Source organism: Podarcis gaigeae, assembly GCF_964106915.1.
Source record: "Podarcis gaigeae genome assembly, chromosome: 9".
In the NCBI taxonomy this organism is placed as follows: Eukaryota; Metazoa; Chordata; class Lepidosauria; order Squamata; family Lacertidae; genus Podarcis; species Podarcis gaigeae.
Window position 1 is genome coordinate 40,753,567 of NC_139685.1, and position 16,757 is coordinate 40,770,323.

Below are 16,757 nucleotides of genomic sequence, written 5' to 3' on the forward strand. Positions count from 1 at the left end.
GATATAATTTGATAGTAATCGCTCACTTAATGACTAAGCACAGTTCAAGCCATTTCTGTAGCAAATGTGTATATTTATCTGCTTATACTACACAAAACCACATGCTTCTGAGAAATACGTATGTCTGCCATTGCTATTTTTATACATAGAACTGTGTTTCTTCTGGCACAGTGTATTAAAAGAAATCTATGTGAAGTAGATAGTGAATCTTCAAAAATATATGGGTTACAAATAGCATTGGAAATCAATTTTATAGAAATTTTAATTTGAAACTAATCAAATATGTTTCTCGGTCATTGAGTCTTTTTTGAAAAAAGTGGGTGCAGGTTTCTCACAAGTAATACGGTATGTTTTGTATAGGTATCATACATGAAATCATGGCCTATGTTATGTTATATGTTTGGGGTAAAAATAAAAGAATGTCTCCATCATCGTATCACTCCACACGACTTACAGTCAACATGCTACAGCATGTTTTTTATGATGTTTAAATACATGGTATGCTTCCTTTTTAAAATGACATGGTTTAATTTAAAAAGTAATACTTATACTAATTCCATTACACAGATATTTGGAATGAATTTGTATTTAGCTGAGACTTCTGCATATATAAACATTTTAAAAAGTGCAATCTCTACGCACCTCAGAGGCTTCGTTGCTCTGATCATAATCAGAGCTCTGTTTCTGCCCACCAGCTGACCTAAGATCAGTGCTATGAAGGTAGACAGGAAGGGCAGCTCCTTTGTGCCCAGCATCTGGGTTCTTCACCATAACCTCCAGGTGTATGCTGTTTGTATATAATACTTTAAATGGGTACATGCATCAAATAGAATAACTCCTGCATATCCTTAAGTCCTTAAGGACTTCACACTGGGTAGTCTACCTCTGCAGCTACGGCAGCCTTTGGTTCCAGCAGGGTGGCCGAGGTACTTTGGAAGACTTTTTCTGCCAGCATCGGGCCTCCATCAGTATTACCAGCTCTGCCTTTTCCTGGACCGCATTGGTTTGATCACAGTGCTCCATTGGTAACCTCAAGACTTGATTATTGTAACGTTCTTTATGTGGGGCTACCCTTGCAGCTGACCCAAAAGCTGCAGTTAGTGCAGAATGTTATGGCCAGACTGCTCACAGGAGCAGGAGACTGGCAGTATGTGACTTCTCTGCTAAGAGATTTGCACAGGTTACCAATTTGCTACTGGGTCAGGTGTGAGGTTCTTGTGTTAATTCACAAAGCCCTGAACAACTTAGGACCAATGTACCTCAAGGACCACCTGCCTCTCTTATGCTCCACCTCGATCACTGAGATCCTTTGATGGGGCACTTCTTGTAGTTCCTCACACCCCTCAAGTTTGATTGGCCTTTACTAGGGATCAAGCCTTTAGTGTGGCAGGCCATGTGCTGCGGATGGAACTCCTTGCCAGTAAAAGTTCAGAAATCACCCCTGCCTTCTTTCAGACATTGCCCCTCTTATTTAGACAGGCCTTTAAAGTATGAAATGTGTAAAATGTATTTATGGACTTTTTCTGTTGTTTTATTGATGTTTTAGTTGGTACTGTAAGTTTTGGTATAGTGCTCACTGCCATGTTGTATTTCTACAAAAGTGTGATCTAGAAATGTCTGATTGATCAATTAATGAATGACATCTACTCTAATTTAGCAGCTTGAGTTCTTATAAACAGCCCCCCAAATACCATTTTAAAATGCAGTCTTTTTGGGTTATATTTTGTATCCAAAAGAATAGCCACTGGTTTGTTTTTCACATTGAGGACCTTTTGCGTGTTTTCATCTTGTCATCAACAACTTTGCCTAAGATACATTGTCAAATGAAATAATTAGCATAATTGTGGAAAGCACATTCTCTCTAACCGGTTATGAAGGAAATTAATTTTTAGAAGAAACTTTTCAGAGGCAATCAATTTCTTTTTCTATATTGCTTTCATTATAATTGGCACTGCCCAGGGTGCCTAACCTAAGTTTTATGGACCACAAAAACTTTATTATATTAATGGGGCCATTTAGTGCTCAGTGTTCATATTCTTTCCCCCCTCCATCTTGACACTTGGAGTTAATCTAAAGGTATAAAACTAATTACTTACTATAAAATGCATAAAAAGAGGGCTTAATTTGGTATTGGAATGGCCATATTACAGCTTCAGGTTTAAAATAAGGCTTCCATGCTGGGTTTAGAACTGTTCTTGAGTCAGGGCACTACGTGAAACCCAGCTCTGTATAAATAACTGATACACTGATAAAAGTGTCTAATCTTTGTTCTCTACCTCTTCTTTTTTTCTTCTCAGAATGTGAAAACATTTGCATCTTCAGATAGTCTAGCAAAGGTCCAAGAAGTAGCAAGCTGGCTTTTGGAAATGAATCAAGAACTGCTGTCTGTCGGCAGTAAGAGACGACGAACTGGTGGGTCTATTCGAGGTAATGCTTCCTCAAGCCAAGTCGATGAAGAACAGATGAATCGAGTGGTAGAGGAGGAGCAACAGCAGCAGCAGCAACAATTACGGCAACAAGAGGAAGCGCACGCAGCAAGGAATGGGGAAATAGGTGGTGGGGAGCCTGGACTTTGCCACAGAAATGAGTCCCAGCAAGAACAATTAGAAGAAAACAACAACAGATTTATTGCAGTGGATGAAGAATATTCTGGTAACCAAGAAGAGGAAGAAGAAGATGACCATGCTGGTGAACAAGAGGAGGAGGAGATGGAGGAAGAGGAAGAAATGGACCAGGACAGTGATGATTTTGATCAATCTGATGAAAGCAGCAGAGATGATGAACGCACTAATAGTAATACTGTCACAAACTCAAATAGTATCATGGACTTAGCAATACATCAGCAGTCATCTCCATTCTACATAAAGTCAAAGGTGAGTAATATAAAGTAATTTTAAGCAAAGCATGAAGCTTTTTTAAAAATAAGAATTAAGCAATTAATATATATTACTGGAATAATGCACTCCTATGAAGCTACTGATTTACTATGAAGGCTTTATACCAGCGTTCACGTATTTTTCTTATTTATTGTGAAAGAAAAAAATTATACTACTCTACCACTAAGCACTAAGTTCAAAGCACTAAGGCATTGGGATCCTTCTGTGCTCTGCTCTTACAGTTGCTCTAAGAAGCACTTAATAATAATAATAATAAATAAATTTTATTTATATCCCGCCCTCCCCAGCCGAAGTCGGACTCAGGGTGGCTAACAACAATAAAATAGTACAACATTCTAAAATCATTTCATTATAACATTAATTCAAATCAAATTGATGGCAACCATTAGGCTAAAGTTCTGTGAAGATTGCCAAAGGAGGGAGTCAGGCTGTGCCCTGACCAAAGGCCTGTTGGAGCAGCTCTGTCTTGCAGGCCCTGCGGAAAGATGTCAAGTCCCGCAGGGCCCTAGTCTCTTGTGACAGAGTGTTCCACCAGATTGGAGCCACAGCCGAAAAAGCCCTGGTTCTAGTTGAGCCTTTGCTATTTTTTCCCCTTCAAAGCAAGTGAAATGGAATTTGTTAGTTGTGTATAATGTTTTGTACATATTTGCCAAAATAGTATGTATTAGCATTTTTTTTACAAGAAACTCCTTAAAATATGTACCAGAAGGCAAGGTGCTGATAAACATGAATAGGTAATCAAAAAAGTTCTTTCCTTTTTTAACTGCAACATGCCTGTCAGCTTTCTAGGCTAAGAAATGTTTGCCTTCATACAAGTTCCAATCTTTCTGTCTTACTTATATGCTGACAACTGACAACAGTTTTCTAGTGGATTCCATTTTTCGTAAGTGTAAGCAGAGTAAGAAGTCGAGTAGAAAAATCTGTGAGTGCATTGAATATTGAGATCCGTACTTGTCCAATAAGTTTTCTTCAAGAGGGATGTATGATGTGCAGGTTTATCCTCATTGCGTTCAATTGGTCACTGGATTTTGGATCACCATAAAGTAATTTTCACACATTCGAAGAAAATTTGTACTACTACAATTCACACATGCACCTGCTGCTCTTAGTAGTAAACCATTCTTTTCTCTAGGTTGCAACCACAAGTGCTGCTTTTTGCCCTATGACTGGTTGTACAAATATCACCCCAGACCAGAAAATACCTTCCTGCCCTTTCTATGAGTGGAAACAGAACACTCGTGTACATAAGAGCATATTCTTAATTTTTTTTGTGGGCAGCTGGCTACATTAGAAGCGGGAAGCGGCATATGATTCTCCCTTATGCTGCTTTTGACCTGCTGCCACTGCTGCACTTGGTAAATGTTGAAATGTGTCACATGGCAGGTCAAAGTAGTATACACGATAGCTGTGTGCTGCTTCCTACCTAGCTGAGTTCCCCATGCAACGTGAGAATGTACATGCCTTTGTAGTCCTCTACAACTATTCAGGGGGGTCTAGGATGCTGCCTCCACCTGCCTCTTCTCATCTACTGTTGTATTGAGGAAAATCTTTCTGGACACTGGTGAGGATGGGGAGACACAAACCCACCTTCCACCTTCCACTACCTTTAGCCAGTTAGTTGCTGACCAGAGCCATAAATCAATGAGGGCTGTAGATCTAACAATTGGACTGGGACTTCTGGAAATTGGGCTTTTCTCCCACCAGAGACAAGCATCTCTTACTAACAACTCTTCCACTGATGAATCATCATCCTGATTGTTCTACTGCAGAGACACACACTAAGATGAATAACCTCAGTGATTCTCAGACTTGATCTTTGCTTTCTCAAAATTGTTTAGGTATTTGGTAGATACCTAATAGCTCTGATGTATAACAGCCTAACTTGTGGCTATTCTAAGTAGGTGTATTGGGCCTTGTTCTAAAGTAAACGGAGTAGTATTGCTTCCAAAACCCTAGTATGAATATGGCAGGCATCAACATTTCAGAATAGCTGTTCCCTAGAACGCTGTTTGTACCCAGGTACGGAAGTGACTGCTATAGTTTGTGTGTCTCCATTACACTGAGGTGGCTTTTGGCAGCCATGTTGCACAGTTAGAATCAGATCTCCATTTGTTTTGTTATCTATAAATTTCTTTATCCATTCGTCTAATAGTTTTCTGTTTTGCTGGCAAGTAGCACCCACAAAGGATCTCCACAAATGTTTAGCCTATGTTATAGAAATATAGAATTGTTGAGTTGGAAGGGACCCCAAGGGTCATCTAGTCCAACTCCCTGCAATGCAGGAACTTAACTGAGGCATACATGACAGGTTGCCATTCAACCTCTGCTTAAAAACTTCCAAAGAAGGAGAGCCTACCACTTTCCAAGAGAGTCCGTTCCACTGTCAAACATCTCCTACTGCCAGAAAGGTTTTACATGGCAACCAAAGTGGAAAGGGAGGGCTGGGATTTGCCAGATACTGGAGTTGGCTCCAAAATGAACTCTAGTTGGCTTGGCTTTCTTGATGATTGTAAAATAAAAACACCACTGCTAAGAGTGATAAAGCATGCACAGTCACTTGGGAGGACTGGACTGAGGGAAATTTGCATATTCTCAGTTGTATTCCTTGATAGTTTTAACCTACTGAGCCTCATTCCATTTAGTGGGACTCTCTTACTTCACATTTTGCTTTCCCAGCTTAAATTAGCTTTGCACCCCTTTGCTGAACTAATCTCTTCCCCACCCCCAACATGAATATGGGGTAGATTTTTTGAAATTCATTGCCTGTGTCATACATGTTAGCATTCACTACTTCTTAGTATGTTTCAGAGGCTGTGTCCAAGGTAAACACTCAGAGATTAAAGATGAATGTTTTGCTAGTGCCTATGGCTGCAGGATAAATGCAATAAAATTACCTGTATATATTTACCTGCCTAATGTGGAAGATTCACATGAGTGTTGGTTGATAATGATTTGACCTCACTTTATTTCATTTCTAAGCAAGGAGGAACATGGCCAAGGACCCCCCTCGACCTATGAACAAGTATGGCTCATATAGTGACTTAGGGCATTTGAATACTTTAATTGCCTTCCATTGATGTAACAGGGTTCATGTTTTGTAACCTTGTTTTGTTTAACAATTATGTCTGTGCCATAAATAGTTTTAGTTTCAATCTTCCACGCACCTGTGGTTTACTTTGGTTTTATTATATGTCTGTTTGTTCGACAGTGATCTATAACTGTATATGGACTGTGTATATTGCCACAAGATCCTGTTTGATAACATTATATTTGCAGAATCTATTACAACCCTTTTTTTGGGAAAATTAATAAAAGTTATATTAAAATCTAAGAGAACCTATGGTAAGGGGAGTGGATGAGTGAGATGATGGCATACATGGTCTGGAAAAGAAATATCATGAATTTAAAAGCTTACACTGATGACTGGAGAACCTTTTCATTCAGATATTGCTTTGGGGCATGTCAGCATTGGTGTACTTTAGGCAAGAAGAGATCCATAGTGAAAATGCACAACCCTGTAGTACTGTATATGCTATAAACTCGAAACCACTGTAGGGGTAAGTGTGAGGTCTATAACAATGCCTGCAATTTGCTCTGTTGCTAAATAATTAAAGTCCTTCATCTTTAATTCAAATCCATTCTTGCTTTATCCTGTAGCAGTTGCTGCTTTTGTATGCTGCTTTTTCAGTACCAAAGCGGAGCTGAAAGTGGATCACAACAGTTACAGAGTGTCTTTTTTTAAAAGCAAACAACAAACATAACCATATCAAACAGGTAATGAGCACAGTAGGAAAGCAGATTCTAACAATTACATAAACAATACAGTTCCATGGATCTAATAATAACTGAAAAGTAATTCATCAGCAATAGCTGTTGAGTCACCAGTCTGCTACCACTTGTCATAAATCCCTATGTGACGGGTTTCCTTACTCAGTTTCACAGTACAGGCCCGGGCAGCAGCTTCCTTCATAGTTTCAGCCACAAGGGAGGTGGAGCTGGTCAGCTAACACCTCAGCTCTGGATGGATCAGACTATCTACTGCAAGGAGCAGCAAGATCATACAGACTTCTGCCATATTTGACAGAATATCCCTTTAGTGTGGCTTTACTTGCTTCGTGCATTGAGGAAAAGAGTTGCCGCTTTCTGCACTATCCTACTTACAGTGGTCTCTACTGTATTTAACTACTTACAACCTCTTTTGTTCTGTCTACTCCTGCCCCCCCCCAGCAAATTCTATATAGTACTACATTTTTCATAAGCGTCTAATATCCTATATTGCCAGGAATGGCTAACCACTCCCCCATGTGGTGAGCCACGTAGCTGCAGCCTCTTAGGGAGGAATCTTCCAAATTCTGCCTCACCACAGCGGCTGCTCATTGATCCCTCCTGAACATGGAGTATATAAAGAGGACGTGCTTGTCATTGAAACTTGTTTGAGCAGCTATATCTACCTGGATTCTCATGTGTGCATGCACATTTTCTTTCTGCTCTTGCTCTTTGGTCCTGACTTGCTGTGGCAGTCCTGCCTCCTAGATTTCTCTTGACTCCCAGTTTCTGACTCACTTTAGCCCACTGCCTATAGACCAGATCTGACACTTGCTTAATTTTCCTGTAGGCTGTGACAAAGCAGACATGACTTGTATTTGCAGTTGCCCTTCAACCTTCTATTTCCCCACATATTTTGATTTATTAAGCTTGGTTCAGATGATTGACCACATTCTGACTTCCTTCCTGGTTTGTTGTCTGTTGTTAAGTCAGAGTTTCTCAGTTTGGACGTAACTTATTACAACCCAGGATCTCTGTGCCAAAGTCGATGTGTGCTGGGAGAGAGGCAAGGAAACTGCTCATTCCCAGTTTCATAACCTGTGTTGCTTAAAATCTTGAATCATTTTCTGAACCAGGCCACTGAGTCCAAAGCTTTCTTAAGCTGCTAGTCAGCAGTTTTTAAAAGGGCAGACACTAGGGACTGGTCCAGTGCAAATTTTGAAAGGAATTGTTTCTTGCTCTCCTCACTACAGGAGAAGCGAAGACCAAACAGGAACATCTTGTAGTTAATATAAACATAAGAAGATCCCTTCTGGATCAAGCCAGATACCAATCTAATCAATCATCCTGTTCTCACAGTGGTCAGCCTATGGAAAGTCTGCAAGCAGGACCTAAGTGCAACAGACTCTCTCTCTGTTTGCGATTCCTAGCAGCTGGCATTGAGACGCATACATACCGTTCTGAATTTCAGTACAGTCATACCTCATGTTACGTTCTTTCAGGCTACGTCCCACGGCGACCTGGAAGTACCGGAAAGGGTTACTTCCGTGTTTCACCGCTTGCGCATGCACAGATGCGCAAAATGATATCAAGCGCATGCGCAGAAGCGGTGAATCACAATCCACGCGTGCACAGACGCGCCGCTGCGGGTTGCGTTCGCAACCAGAGGTACCACTGTAGTATGGCTGTTCCTGCCCCTGGAAGATTTAAGGTTTAATCTTACAGAGAATTTCCAAAGTGTCTTCTGAACAAGTATTTACAAATAGATTAGGATTCTAGTTAGTCTTGAGGGCAGCACGATACAATTGGGTCAACTAGAGGGTGTTTAAACTAGTGGTGCCATTCTTTGAGTCACATCGCCAAAGTCGGCATGAACTATTTAATCTTAATGTATTTATAATTAATTCCATTTACATAAGAATGCTTCCCGTACCTATTTAGATCACTGAAGCACATAAGAACAAACAAGACAGATCAAGAATTTCAGCCTGCCTCAGACTACCTGCCTTTTTTTGGCAGCTCAAACATTCTTTACTTCGCATATCTTGAGCTATTATTAATAACGCCACACTCTTTTTCAGCATGCTATTTGCCAGCTGAACAGGATTATGCAGCTTAAACTGCCACTACCGTGTGAATGCCATGTAACAATTGGTTAGTGTGTGTTTTTCCATTTGCTCGCTTATATGTATTATATGGAATATTTCTAGTAAGTCAGATATGCTATCAAAGAACATTAGAAGCTTATGTTATAAAGTGCTTGAACTTTTAAAAATATTTTAAATTTGTAGCACACCTAAAATCCATTGATGCAGTTATGAAAAAGCAAGTAAGTTTCTGCTAAAAATACTGGGTTGAGTCCAATATAGTGTGAGTTCCACTTGTGCAACAGGACTTCTCCTGCCTCTCTGCAGCCTCCTGCTTTTCTGCCAAATCTTTTCTGGAGGGTTTCCTAACCTGTGCGATACAACCCACTGTTCTTTTCACAAAATGAACTGAACAGTCTGCAGGTGGTTCACCTCCTCCTCTTAAGATTTTCTATGTAGAGTAGTAAGATTTAAGATACGGTACTACAATTTAGTTAAACTGAATATTTCTGTGTGCTGATGACCTTTCCAGTACATGCTTACATGGCTTACTTAGTGGTGAACAAAGTTTTTCAATTCAATATTTTAATAGGTAAAATGTGAAAATGGATAGAGTATTGTACTTGAATTTGGGCTTATCATAGCTGAGCTATAGATACATAAGAAGAGAGTGGTTTAGGCATGTCACATTCTTTGAAACTCAGTTGTCAACATCTTAAATGAGATTACAAGGTGGTAGCTAAGACAGTTAAGCTTGTTGCTTATTAAAGTGCAGTATACATACCTATATTTTCGTTTCCCTGCATTTGGAGAAAGATAAGAACATTTGCTTGGCTGTTTTATGGTATATATTGTTTGAAAGGTGTACTGGGGTACAAAGATGCAATCTGCCACTGAATTCTTGAAGAGCAGCTGTAGCACTTCTTTAACAGCTGGTACTATCCTGAGACGACCAAAGAGTTATACTTAATCATGAGATAAATCATGTTATAGCTGATAAGGATTGGACTGACATTTCTAGAATGTTTGCAGAATGCAAGACGATCAGTGGGGTTTGTGTTACATATTTGAAATACTTTCTGAAATATTTAATGGAGGAGGAAGACAAATGTTCTTGAAATGTTAATTTGAAAGCAGGTAGGGCAAGTGAAGCAGAAGTTAGGATTTAAAACAACAATACTTCCCTGTTCAAAATATACTCAACAAATGTCTAGCTAATGCATTTTTTAAAACATATACAGTGGAACCTCGGTTTTCTAACATAATCCGTTCCGGAAGACTGTACAACTTCCAAAACGTTCGAAAACTGAGGCGCAAAAGGCGACCTGCCAGTTCAGTAGAGAAAATTGTGAAAAACAACAGATACATGCAGTTGATACATACAACTTCCAAGGCGCATTCGGAAATGGAAGCATTTACTTCTGGTTTTTTGGCATTCAAAAACTGGAACATCCGGTAACGGAGAGGTCCGAAAACCAAGGTACCACTGCACTCTGTTCTCTGCATATGGAAGTAGCGCCTTGAACAGTTAACAAAGTTGTGCATATTACTGCATAGATGATTTTGAAGTCTTTCCCTTTCCCTATCATTCTTCATTTCTATGCCTTGTGAAGTATAACAGTAGCACAACCCTTCCCGATGCCATCCAGCGAAGCAGGTGAGTTATAATAAGCAGACCAATATCATGAAATCTCCAGTGAAAACTGGGACACACAGCTTTGTGATGTAGTATTATTCTCATCTTGTGGAATACCTGTTTTAAATCTACTCACTTATCTCTTACCAACAATTACTTCATGGGGTGTGTGCTACTGTTACACTTAACTTGATGCAGAAATGAGAAGCAATTCTGCATTCTGGCCAGCATCTCTGTCAGGAACAGTAAAGCAGTCAGGTTCTGCAAAATTTGAAGTGTTTATTTATTAGGGAGTGCAGTGGGTGGCAAATCACATTTAAAAGAACAATTTGCCACCCTGATTTAAGTTAACATTTAATGGCAAACATTTTTTTAAAATCTAACTTACGAAAAACAACTAACTTCCAGGTTGCTTTGTGTATCATAGTAAGTATCTCATAAGAAGCAGTATAAATAATGCTAAATGTTGTAGTGATCACTCTTATCCATTTGAGGGCAGATGCTCACAAGATAAGAGTTCTGTTAAGTTTCGCTATCTCCAGCTTGCAAGTGATATGTTCAGTAATACTGCTCTTCATTGTAAACAACTTTTTACTACATGGTGAGTGAAAATTCAATTTTCATAATAATTGAATTAAAATTTCAGTGACTACCAGTAAGTTAATTTTAATTTCAGTAATGGTTCAGCAACTTCAGTAACAGTTCTCAGTCCATCACCACTTCTTGTTTTTATACATTCTACATAAATTTTGAGTAATGTAATGTATGGGTAACACATCATGACTGGGAATAGCTGTTGCTTTGTACCATCACTTGAAACTTAATTTCCTTTTTAAATATCTGAGTGAATGGTGATCCAAGCTTTATTAGTAAGCATAACTAAGATTGCCCTCAGTGCTGTCGGAAATTCGCACAAGGATGCTTATTGTTCCTGGGCTCTGAGAATATTTCTTCTCTGCTTCCTATAAGGAGAACAGCACGATGCTGGCATCCCAGCTCAGGCCCAAAATTTATAGGATACTGGAAAATGGACCATCAACCTTCATTCTTCTGATACTTTCCTTTGCATTTATTCCTGCATCTCCCCAAACTTCGTCCACGACTTCCTGTTTTCTTAATTCCTGTGATTTGCAGTATCCCTAATTGTTTATCCTTTCTGACCCCACATGACTGCAACTTTTTTGTTTGTTTGTTTCTGTGAGGAGAGCAATCATGGCTATTAGCATCATAGCCTGAAAAGAAAAATGCTGACTATCTTGTGCTATAGCTTGTCCTCCTAATCTAGGTAAATACCATGAACGATTTATTTATTTAGTTAATTGTTTTACATACTGCTTCCTATTTCAAGAGAGATCTGTGTTTTTACAAAAAAGAATGAATATATGAAATACACATTCAAAACGTATTCCACATTTTAAGCAGCATGATTAGGCAACAGTAAATAGCTCTAAACTACGTACATAGGTAAAACAACTGAGAACTACAGAAGCACATCATATACAAGGCATCAAAATGCAACATGGAAAATCTACTCCTTTTTGCCTATCCTTCACCTGGAGAAATGCAGACACCTTTTCTCCTGAGGAGATAAAGCCCTCCCCTCCCAGAAACAGCCACCGGTTACACCTTATACTCATCAACTCATGGGGAGCATCTCAGACAAAAATAAGAAAACCCAATCAAAGAACAATAATGAGCAAATTAGTAAAAAAGGAGTTGGCCCTCATAGTGACTCTGGGGTTGGCAAATCCACTATATCGATTCACATTGCGGCTGCTGTCACTGTTCTGTAAGCAAGAGGATAGGGTCAAAGTTGACATAGTCCTGACCGTATCTTGGTCATTCTGAACATAGGCAAGACACTTCATATTAAAACGGTACTGCATTATTATATATAATCCCAAACATGAAGAGGTTTAATTTCTTCTTACATAATTAGAAAATTTTATGTTGTATTTTGTTTCAGGTTGTTTGATCTGAAGGTATTAGGGCTACGTCTCCCACTTTAAAAAAAATCAGTCAAAAACATAACTTACACATTTGATTTTAGTTTGAAGCTTTGCTATTTTAGTTCTAAGCAATTGAAATTTTTTTAAATGTCACCTATTTTGACAGTGTATGTGTTAGTGATACTGCATGGGTGGGCCAATAGCTATTTGATTGGCAGGGACAGTCTGTCGGCATAGTCGTTTATAATTCCGCTCTATACTAGGAGAGCTTGCACTTCACTAAGCAGCAGACAGGTCAAGACACTTGGTAGGAGAGATTGAGAAGATTGAGACAAACGAAAGCAGGCCTTGGGAAGCAGAATCCTTTGCTTAAAAACCCTCAGTTACACCAGATACCAATTTTGTTGAGCTTCTTAGTAATGCCCTTTTGTTACAAACAATTCTGGACCATGTGAGAACTGTACAATGTCAAAACCAGGAAAATCACCCGTAAATCATGGCCTGGTTCCTGTTGATCTTCCAAGTACAAAAACGCCATTGCCCCACCAAACTGTGATGAAGATATTTAGCATCAGCATCATTGCGCAAGGCCTTCCTTTCTGTCGTAGACGGGTAAGTGCTATTATTTTTGTTCCCTTGTATGTGAAGGCCTGCTGTTGTATACTGTATCTTTAAGTACCATAGCTCCGGTGTGGCAGTTTCGGTCCATGAAGGATGATACGTTATTTTCCTTTGCGATTTTCTTGTGGAACCTACATAATTTGAAATTAGAAAAATCATGTATATGTGTATGCTTTAACAGTATGTTTGGCCCATGTCGTTTTCAAATATTGTTCTCCAATTATGTTGAAGAATAAATAAAAACATCAAATTGTAAATATTAATTATGGTGTCTTTGCAGGGTAAGTTATTCAGTGCTGCTGTGCGAATATTTTCTTTGTAACTCCTTACATGAAATGTTTCATAGATAATACAAACTTTAAACTTTTGTATTAAATAATGGTGTTGGGAAAATTAAGTGTACTTGAATAATTTGTGTATTACAGAACAGCACTGGCCCCTCTGCAAATGGGACTCCTGCAATGGAGCCAGTAGCTTTTCATTTAAATTTAATTGTGATTTTAAACACTTTATTACAAGTAAAATTCAAAAGTGGTCAACTTAATTATAATTTTTTTTCTTTATGTCTATCCTGAGTGGCATATCTTGTTCAGCGTCGTAATAAGGGTCAGAATGAGATGTCTACTTCCACTTTAGGTTGGAGTGGCTAGTGGTTTGAGCTGCTTGCCCATGTGTGTGCTACAGTTTACTTTAAAATAACATTTGGTAATGCCCAGCAAGCCTTCTGAAAATTTCAGATTTATTTTCTATAGCAAAATCTAAATTTCTCTTCAGTAAAAACCAGCTGGTAAAGAACATGGAAGCAAATTTAAGTTCTAGAAATGAATGACACTTTGAATTTCTCTTAATTACTTAAACCTTCAGTCGGCTGATGCCAACTTTCTCCTTGTTTGAATTCAATTATTTGGTAGCCGTCAAATGTTTACAGTAATCCTTGCAAGTAAAAATACTTTAGTTATGAGATCTGACAGTTCATGTCTTATGCATCTCTAGCACTAGTTATATTCAGCTTGTGTTGAGCACATTACTATAAATGGTCACAGAACACAACAGTTAGCCATCTGATTATTCTATTACTTTATGAAGATGCAAAGTAGGACTCAGTGCTAGTTACTGGTTTCTTTGTATGAAAAATGCTAGATCTTCCTACAAAAGTAATATTGTGAAGAATTAATAGTGTGTCAACTTAAAAATGTATCTCTTAAAATTAAAGCATCCACAGATGTGCTGTTTTATATTCTGATTTAAATGAAATATGAGTTTCAGGCTACAAAACATTTATAAAGAAACCCATGCAATTATACATATATCACATTGGTAAATAAGAATGGTATTAATCTCATTAAATATTGATGACTAATGTGTATATAAACTGTAAATTACATAGTGCATACTGTAAAATTATTTTATTTCTACTTTAAAGTTTCCAGTAACATGCATTATTATTTAAAAATCGTTATTTGGCATGTATTTTTTTCATGGGCATTGCATGGGCATCAGTTTAGGTGTGCTCATTTAACCCATTCTGTTCATGGTTCATGTTACCCTTTGAGCTTCTACAATGACATACCTGACTGAAGTTTATGGTCTCTCCATCAAAGTATGCACTCTTACGAACATGGTTTAGTGGAATTTGAAAGCTGTAGCCACCTCTGATTGCTGGCAACTTCAAGTAACTTCATTTTTATTTGTCTAAACTGATGCCCTTCATTTTAAGCACATAATGAAGGTTATATGTGCTTATTCAGTATTTATTTGGGAGTTTGCAGCTAGTATTTGTTTCAATGGGTTATAATCCATTTCAGCAGTAGAGATCATTTATCCCATCACTGCTCTACCTTAAGTAGTATACCACATTCTCTGCACAAAACACCACATAACTTTTCTCAGCTCTCTGCACTATCAGATCTTAAATGTGACTGGAATATTCCCCAAAATGAAAACTGCATTTCTTTGTTCACTTCTGTGAAACCATACTAAAATGTGTATGACAATGCAAATAGAATTTAAATTTTAGTCAGTTTAAATCTGAGAGATTTTTTTCATTGCTATAGGTTTGTTTTTTTAAAAAACAACAACACATCTTTCAAATCCCATGTCATGAAAATAGTGAGACTAGAGGGATTGACATGAAAAGTATATTGTGAAATAGAAATACCCTACTAATGCTATATTGCAGGTAAATCTCGGAAGTGTTGTGCTAGACTTTGATCACTGACATGCAATTCAAATGTTTTGAGCACTGCAGTGAAATTCTCATTTTGTTTTCTTTTTAAATTCTATGATTTTGGCCTTGAGCAACCCAACTACCTGATCTGCACCATCTGGGTGTCTTTTGTGCAAATATGTTAATATTTACCTATCTAGAATTTAAGAAAGCTGTTTGCTTACATTTCCATTTTATTTGTACTGTGATACCAGGAGCACATTTAAACAAATACAAGGGTTTGCAACCTGTTAAATAAAGTCTAATCCCACCCCCACCTCTAACTTAAACAACAGCAGTTTCTTTCTTTACTTCATTGCTCTACAGTTTGGGGAACTTCTTTGAGCTCTAAAAGTTACTTTGATTTTGATTTTTTTCTTTGTTGCCCAGCTAAATGCATGGAGTTAGTTCTCTGACTATGTCTATTGACGGACACTTTTCAGGGTGTTGGATAGTCTCTAATATAAGAAACACACAATGTGGAATGGTGCTCTTTTTTGTAGTGTGTGTGTTGTTTTGTCAGGCATACATAAGTATTAATATCAACCACATTTTGTGATTATAGATGCCTGTGTAGCCAAAATAGCATTATTTATGCCCTTAGAGGGCAAGTATCATTGGACTTCAAGGAGCCTTAAGGTTTAGAGAAATACATTTTATTTGGAGGGGCAAAACCTAAAGGGAGAAACCCATAAAACAACCAGTGAAGACTGACCATGTTTGGTGTGCATGGAATGTTTATTGATCTTTGGAAGAACCGAAAACCAAGGTGAGGGAAGATAATGGGAATAATGGGCTGGCTGGAACCATAAGTAAGACGAAACTCTTTGTTGGAAGTCTCCTCTTGTCTTCATTATAATACCAACTTTTATTTATTTATCAGATTTGTTACCTGCCCTTCACAATGAAGGTCTCAGAGCGGGTTACAAGAATATATAATACAATTATAAAAAGAAATAAATTCTTTCATTCAGAACAGCATAATTTCAGCAGAAATACCTAAGCTAGGGTTGCAGCTAAGTAGGGATGGGCAAATAGGTCCATGCTGTATTTTTCTCATTTTAAAGCTTGTTCCATTTGCCTGTCCATTTGCAGTTTCAAAAAACTGTACCAAAATTCACATGCATAATTCCATGCATATTGCTCATAATATTTGTGTTGTATACAGTGATGCCTACTATCAACATAATATATGCAGACATTTTCCCTTACCACATTTTGTACATATTTCCCCAGAGAGATGTTTTGGGTGTGTGCTCTTTAATTAGAGAACTGCATCACAAAATTTGAAGCCGTTCAAATTTTGAAGGATAAGCTGTATTCCAGTTTGTGTATTTGTTTATGAAGTGCAAATTAGGTGGGTTCACATGAAAATGCAAACTGAACCAATTTATCCCTCATCCCTACCCCAGATATGCACAACCTATGTCTCTGAAGCCTAGCAATTATCTCTTATTGCTCTGCTCCGGAGATAAATAGTTCAGCACTTGTTTCCTCTAAATGTCTTCAAGACATACTTATCCCAGCAGTTCAGTTTGTGGAGGACCTTTAATGTAGTGAGAAAGCTTACATGGTGCAGAGGAAAAAGTAGCCCTG

General features: G+C 38.2%; 1 protein-coding gene across 3 annotated transcripts in view; it reads left to right on the plus strand.

Moving 5' to 3' along the window:
- FBXW7 (F-box and WD repeat domain containing 7) overlaps positions 1-16,757 on the plus strand; it is a 118,296-nt gene that overhangs the window by 44,062 nt on the left and 57,477 nt on the right. For 2 of the 3 annotated variants that reach the window (XM_083755681.1, XM_083755682.1), the window contains exon 2: positions 2,298-2,873. In XM_083755681.1, coding sequence (XP_083611807.1) covers positions 2,367-2,873 — 507 coding nt within the window. In that variant the 5' untranslated portion in view covers positions 2,298-2,366. Of the gene's footprint in view, positions 1-2,297; positions 2,874-12,599; positions 12,947-16,757 lie in introns of those variants that run through there. The other variant, XM_083755684.1, reaches the window with a different exon arrangement.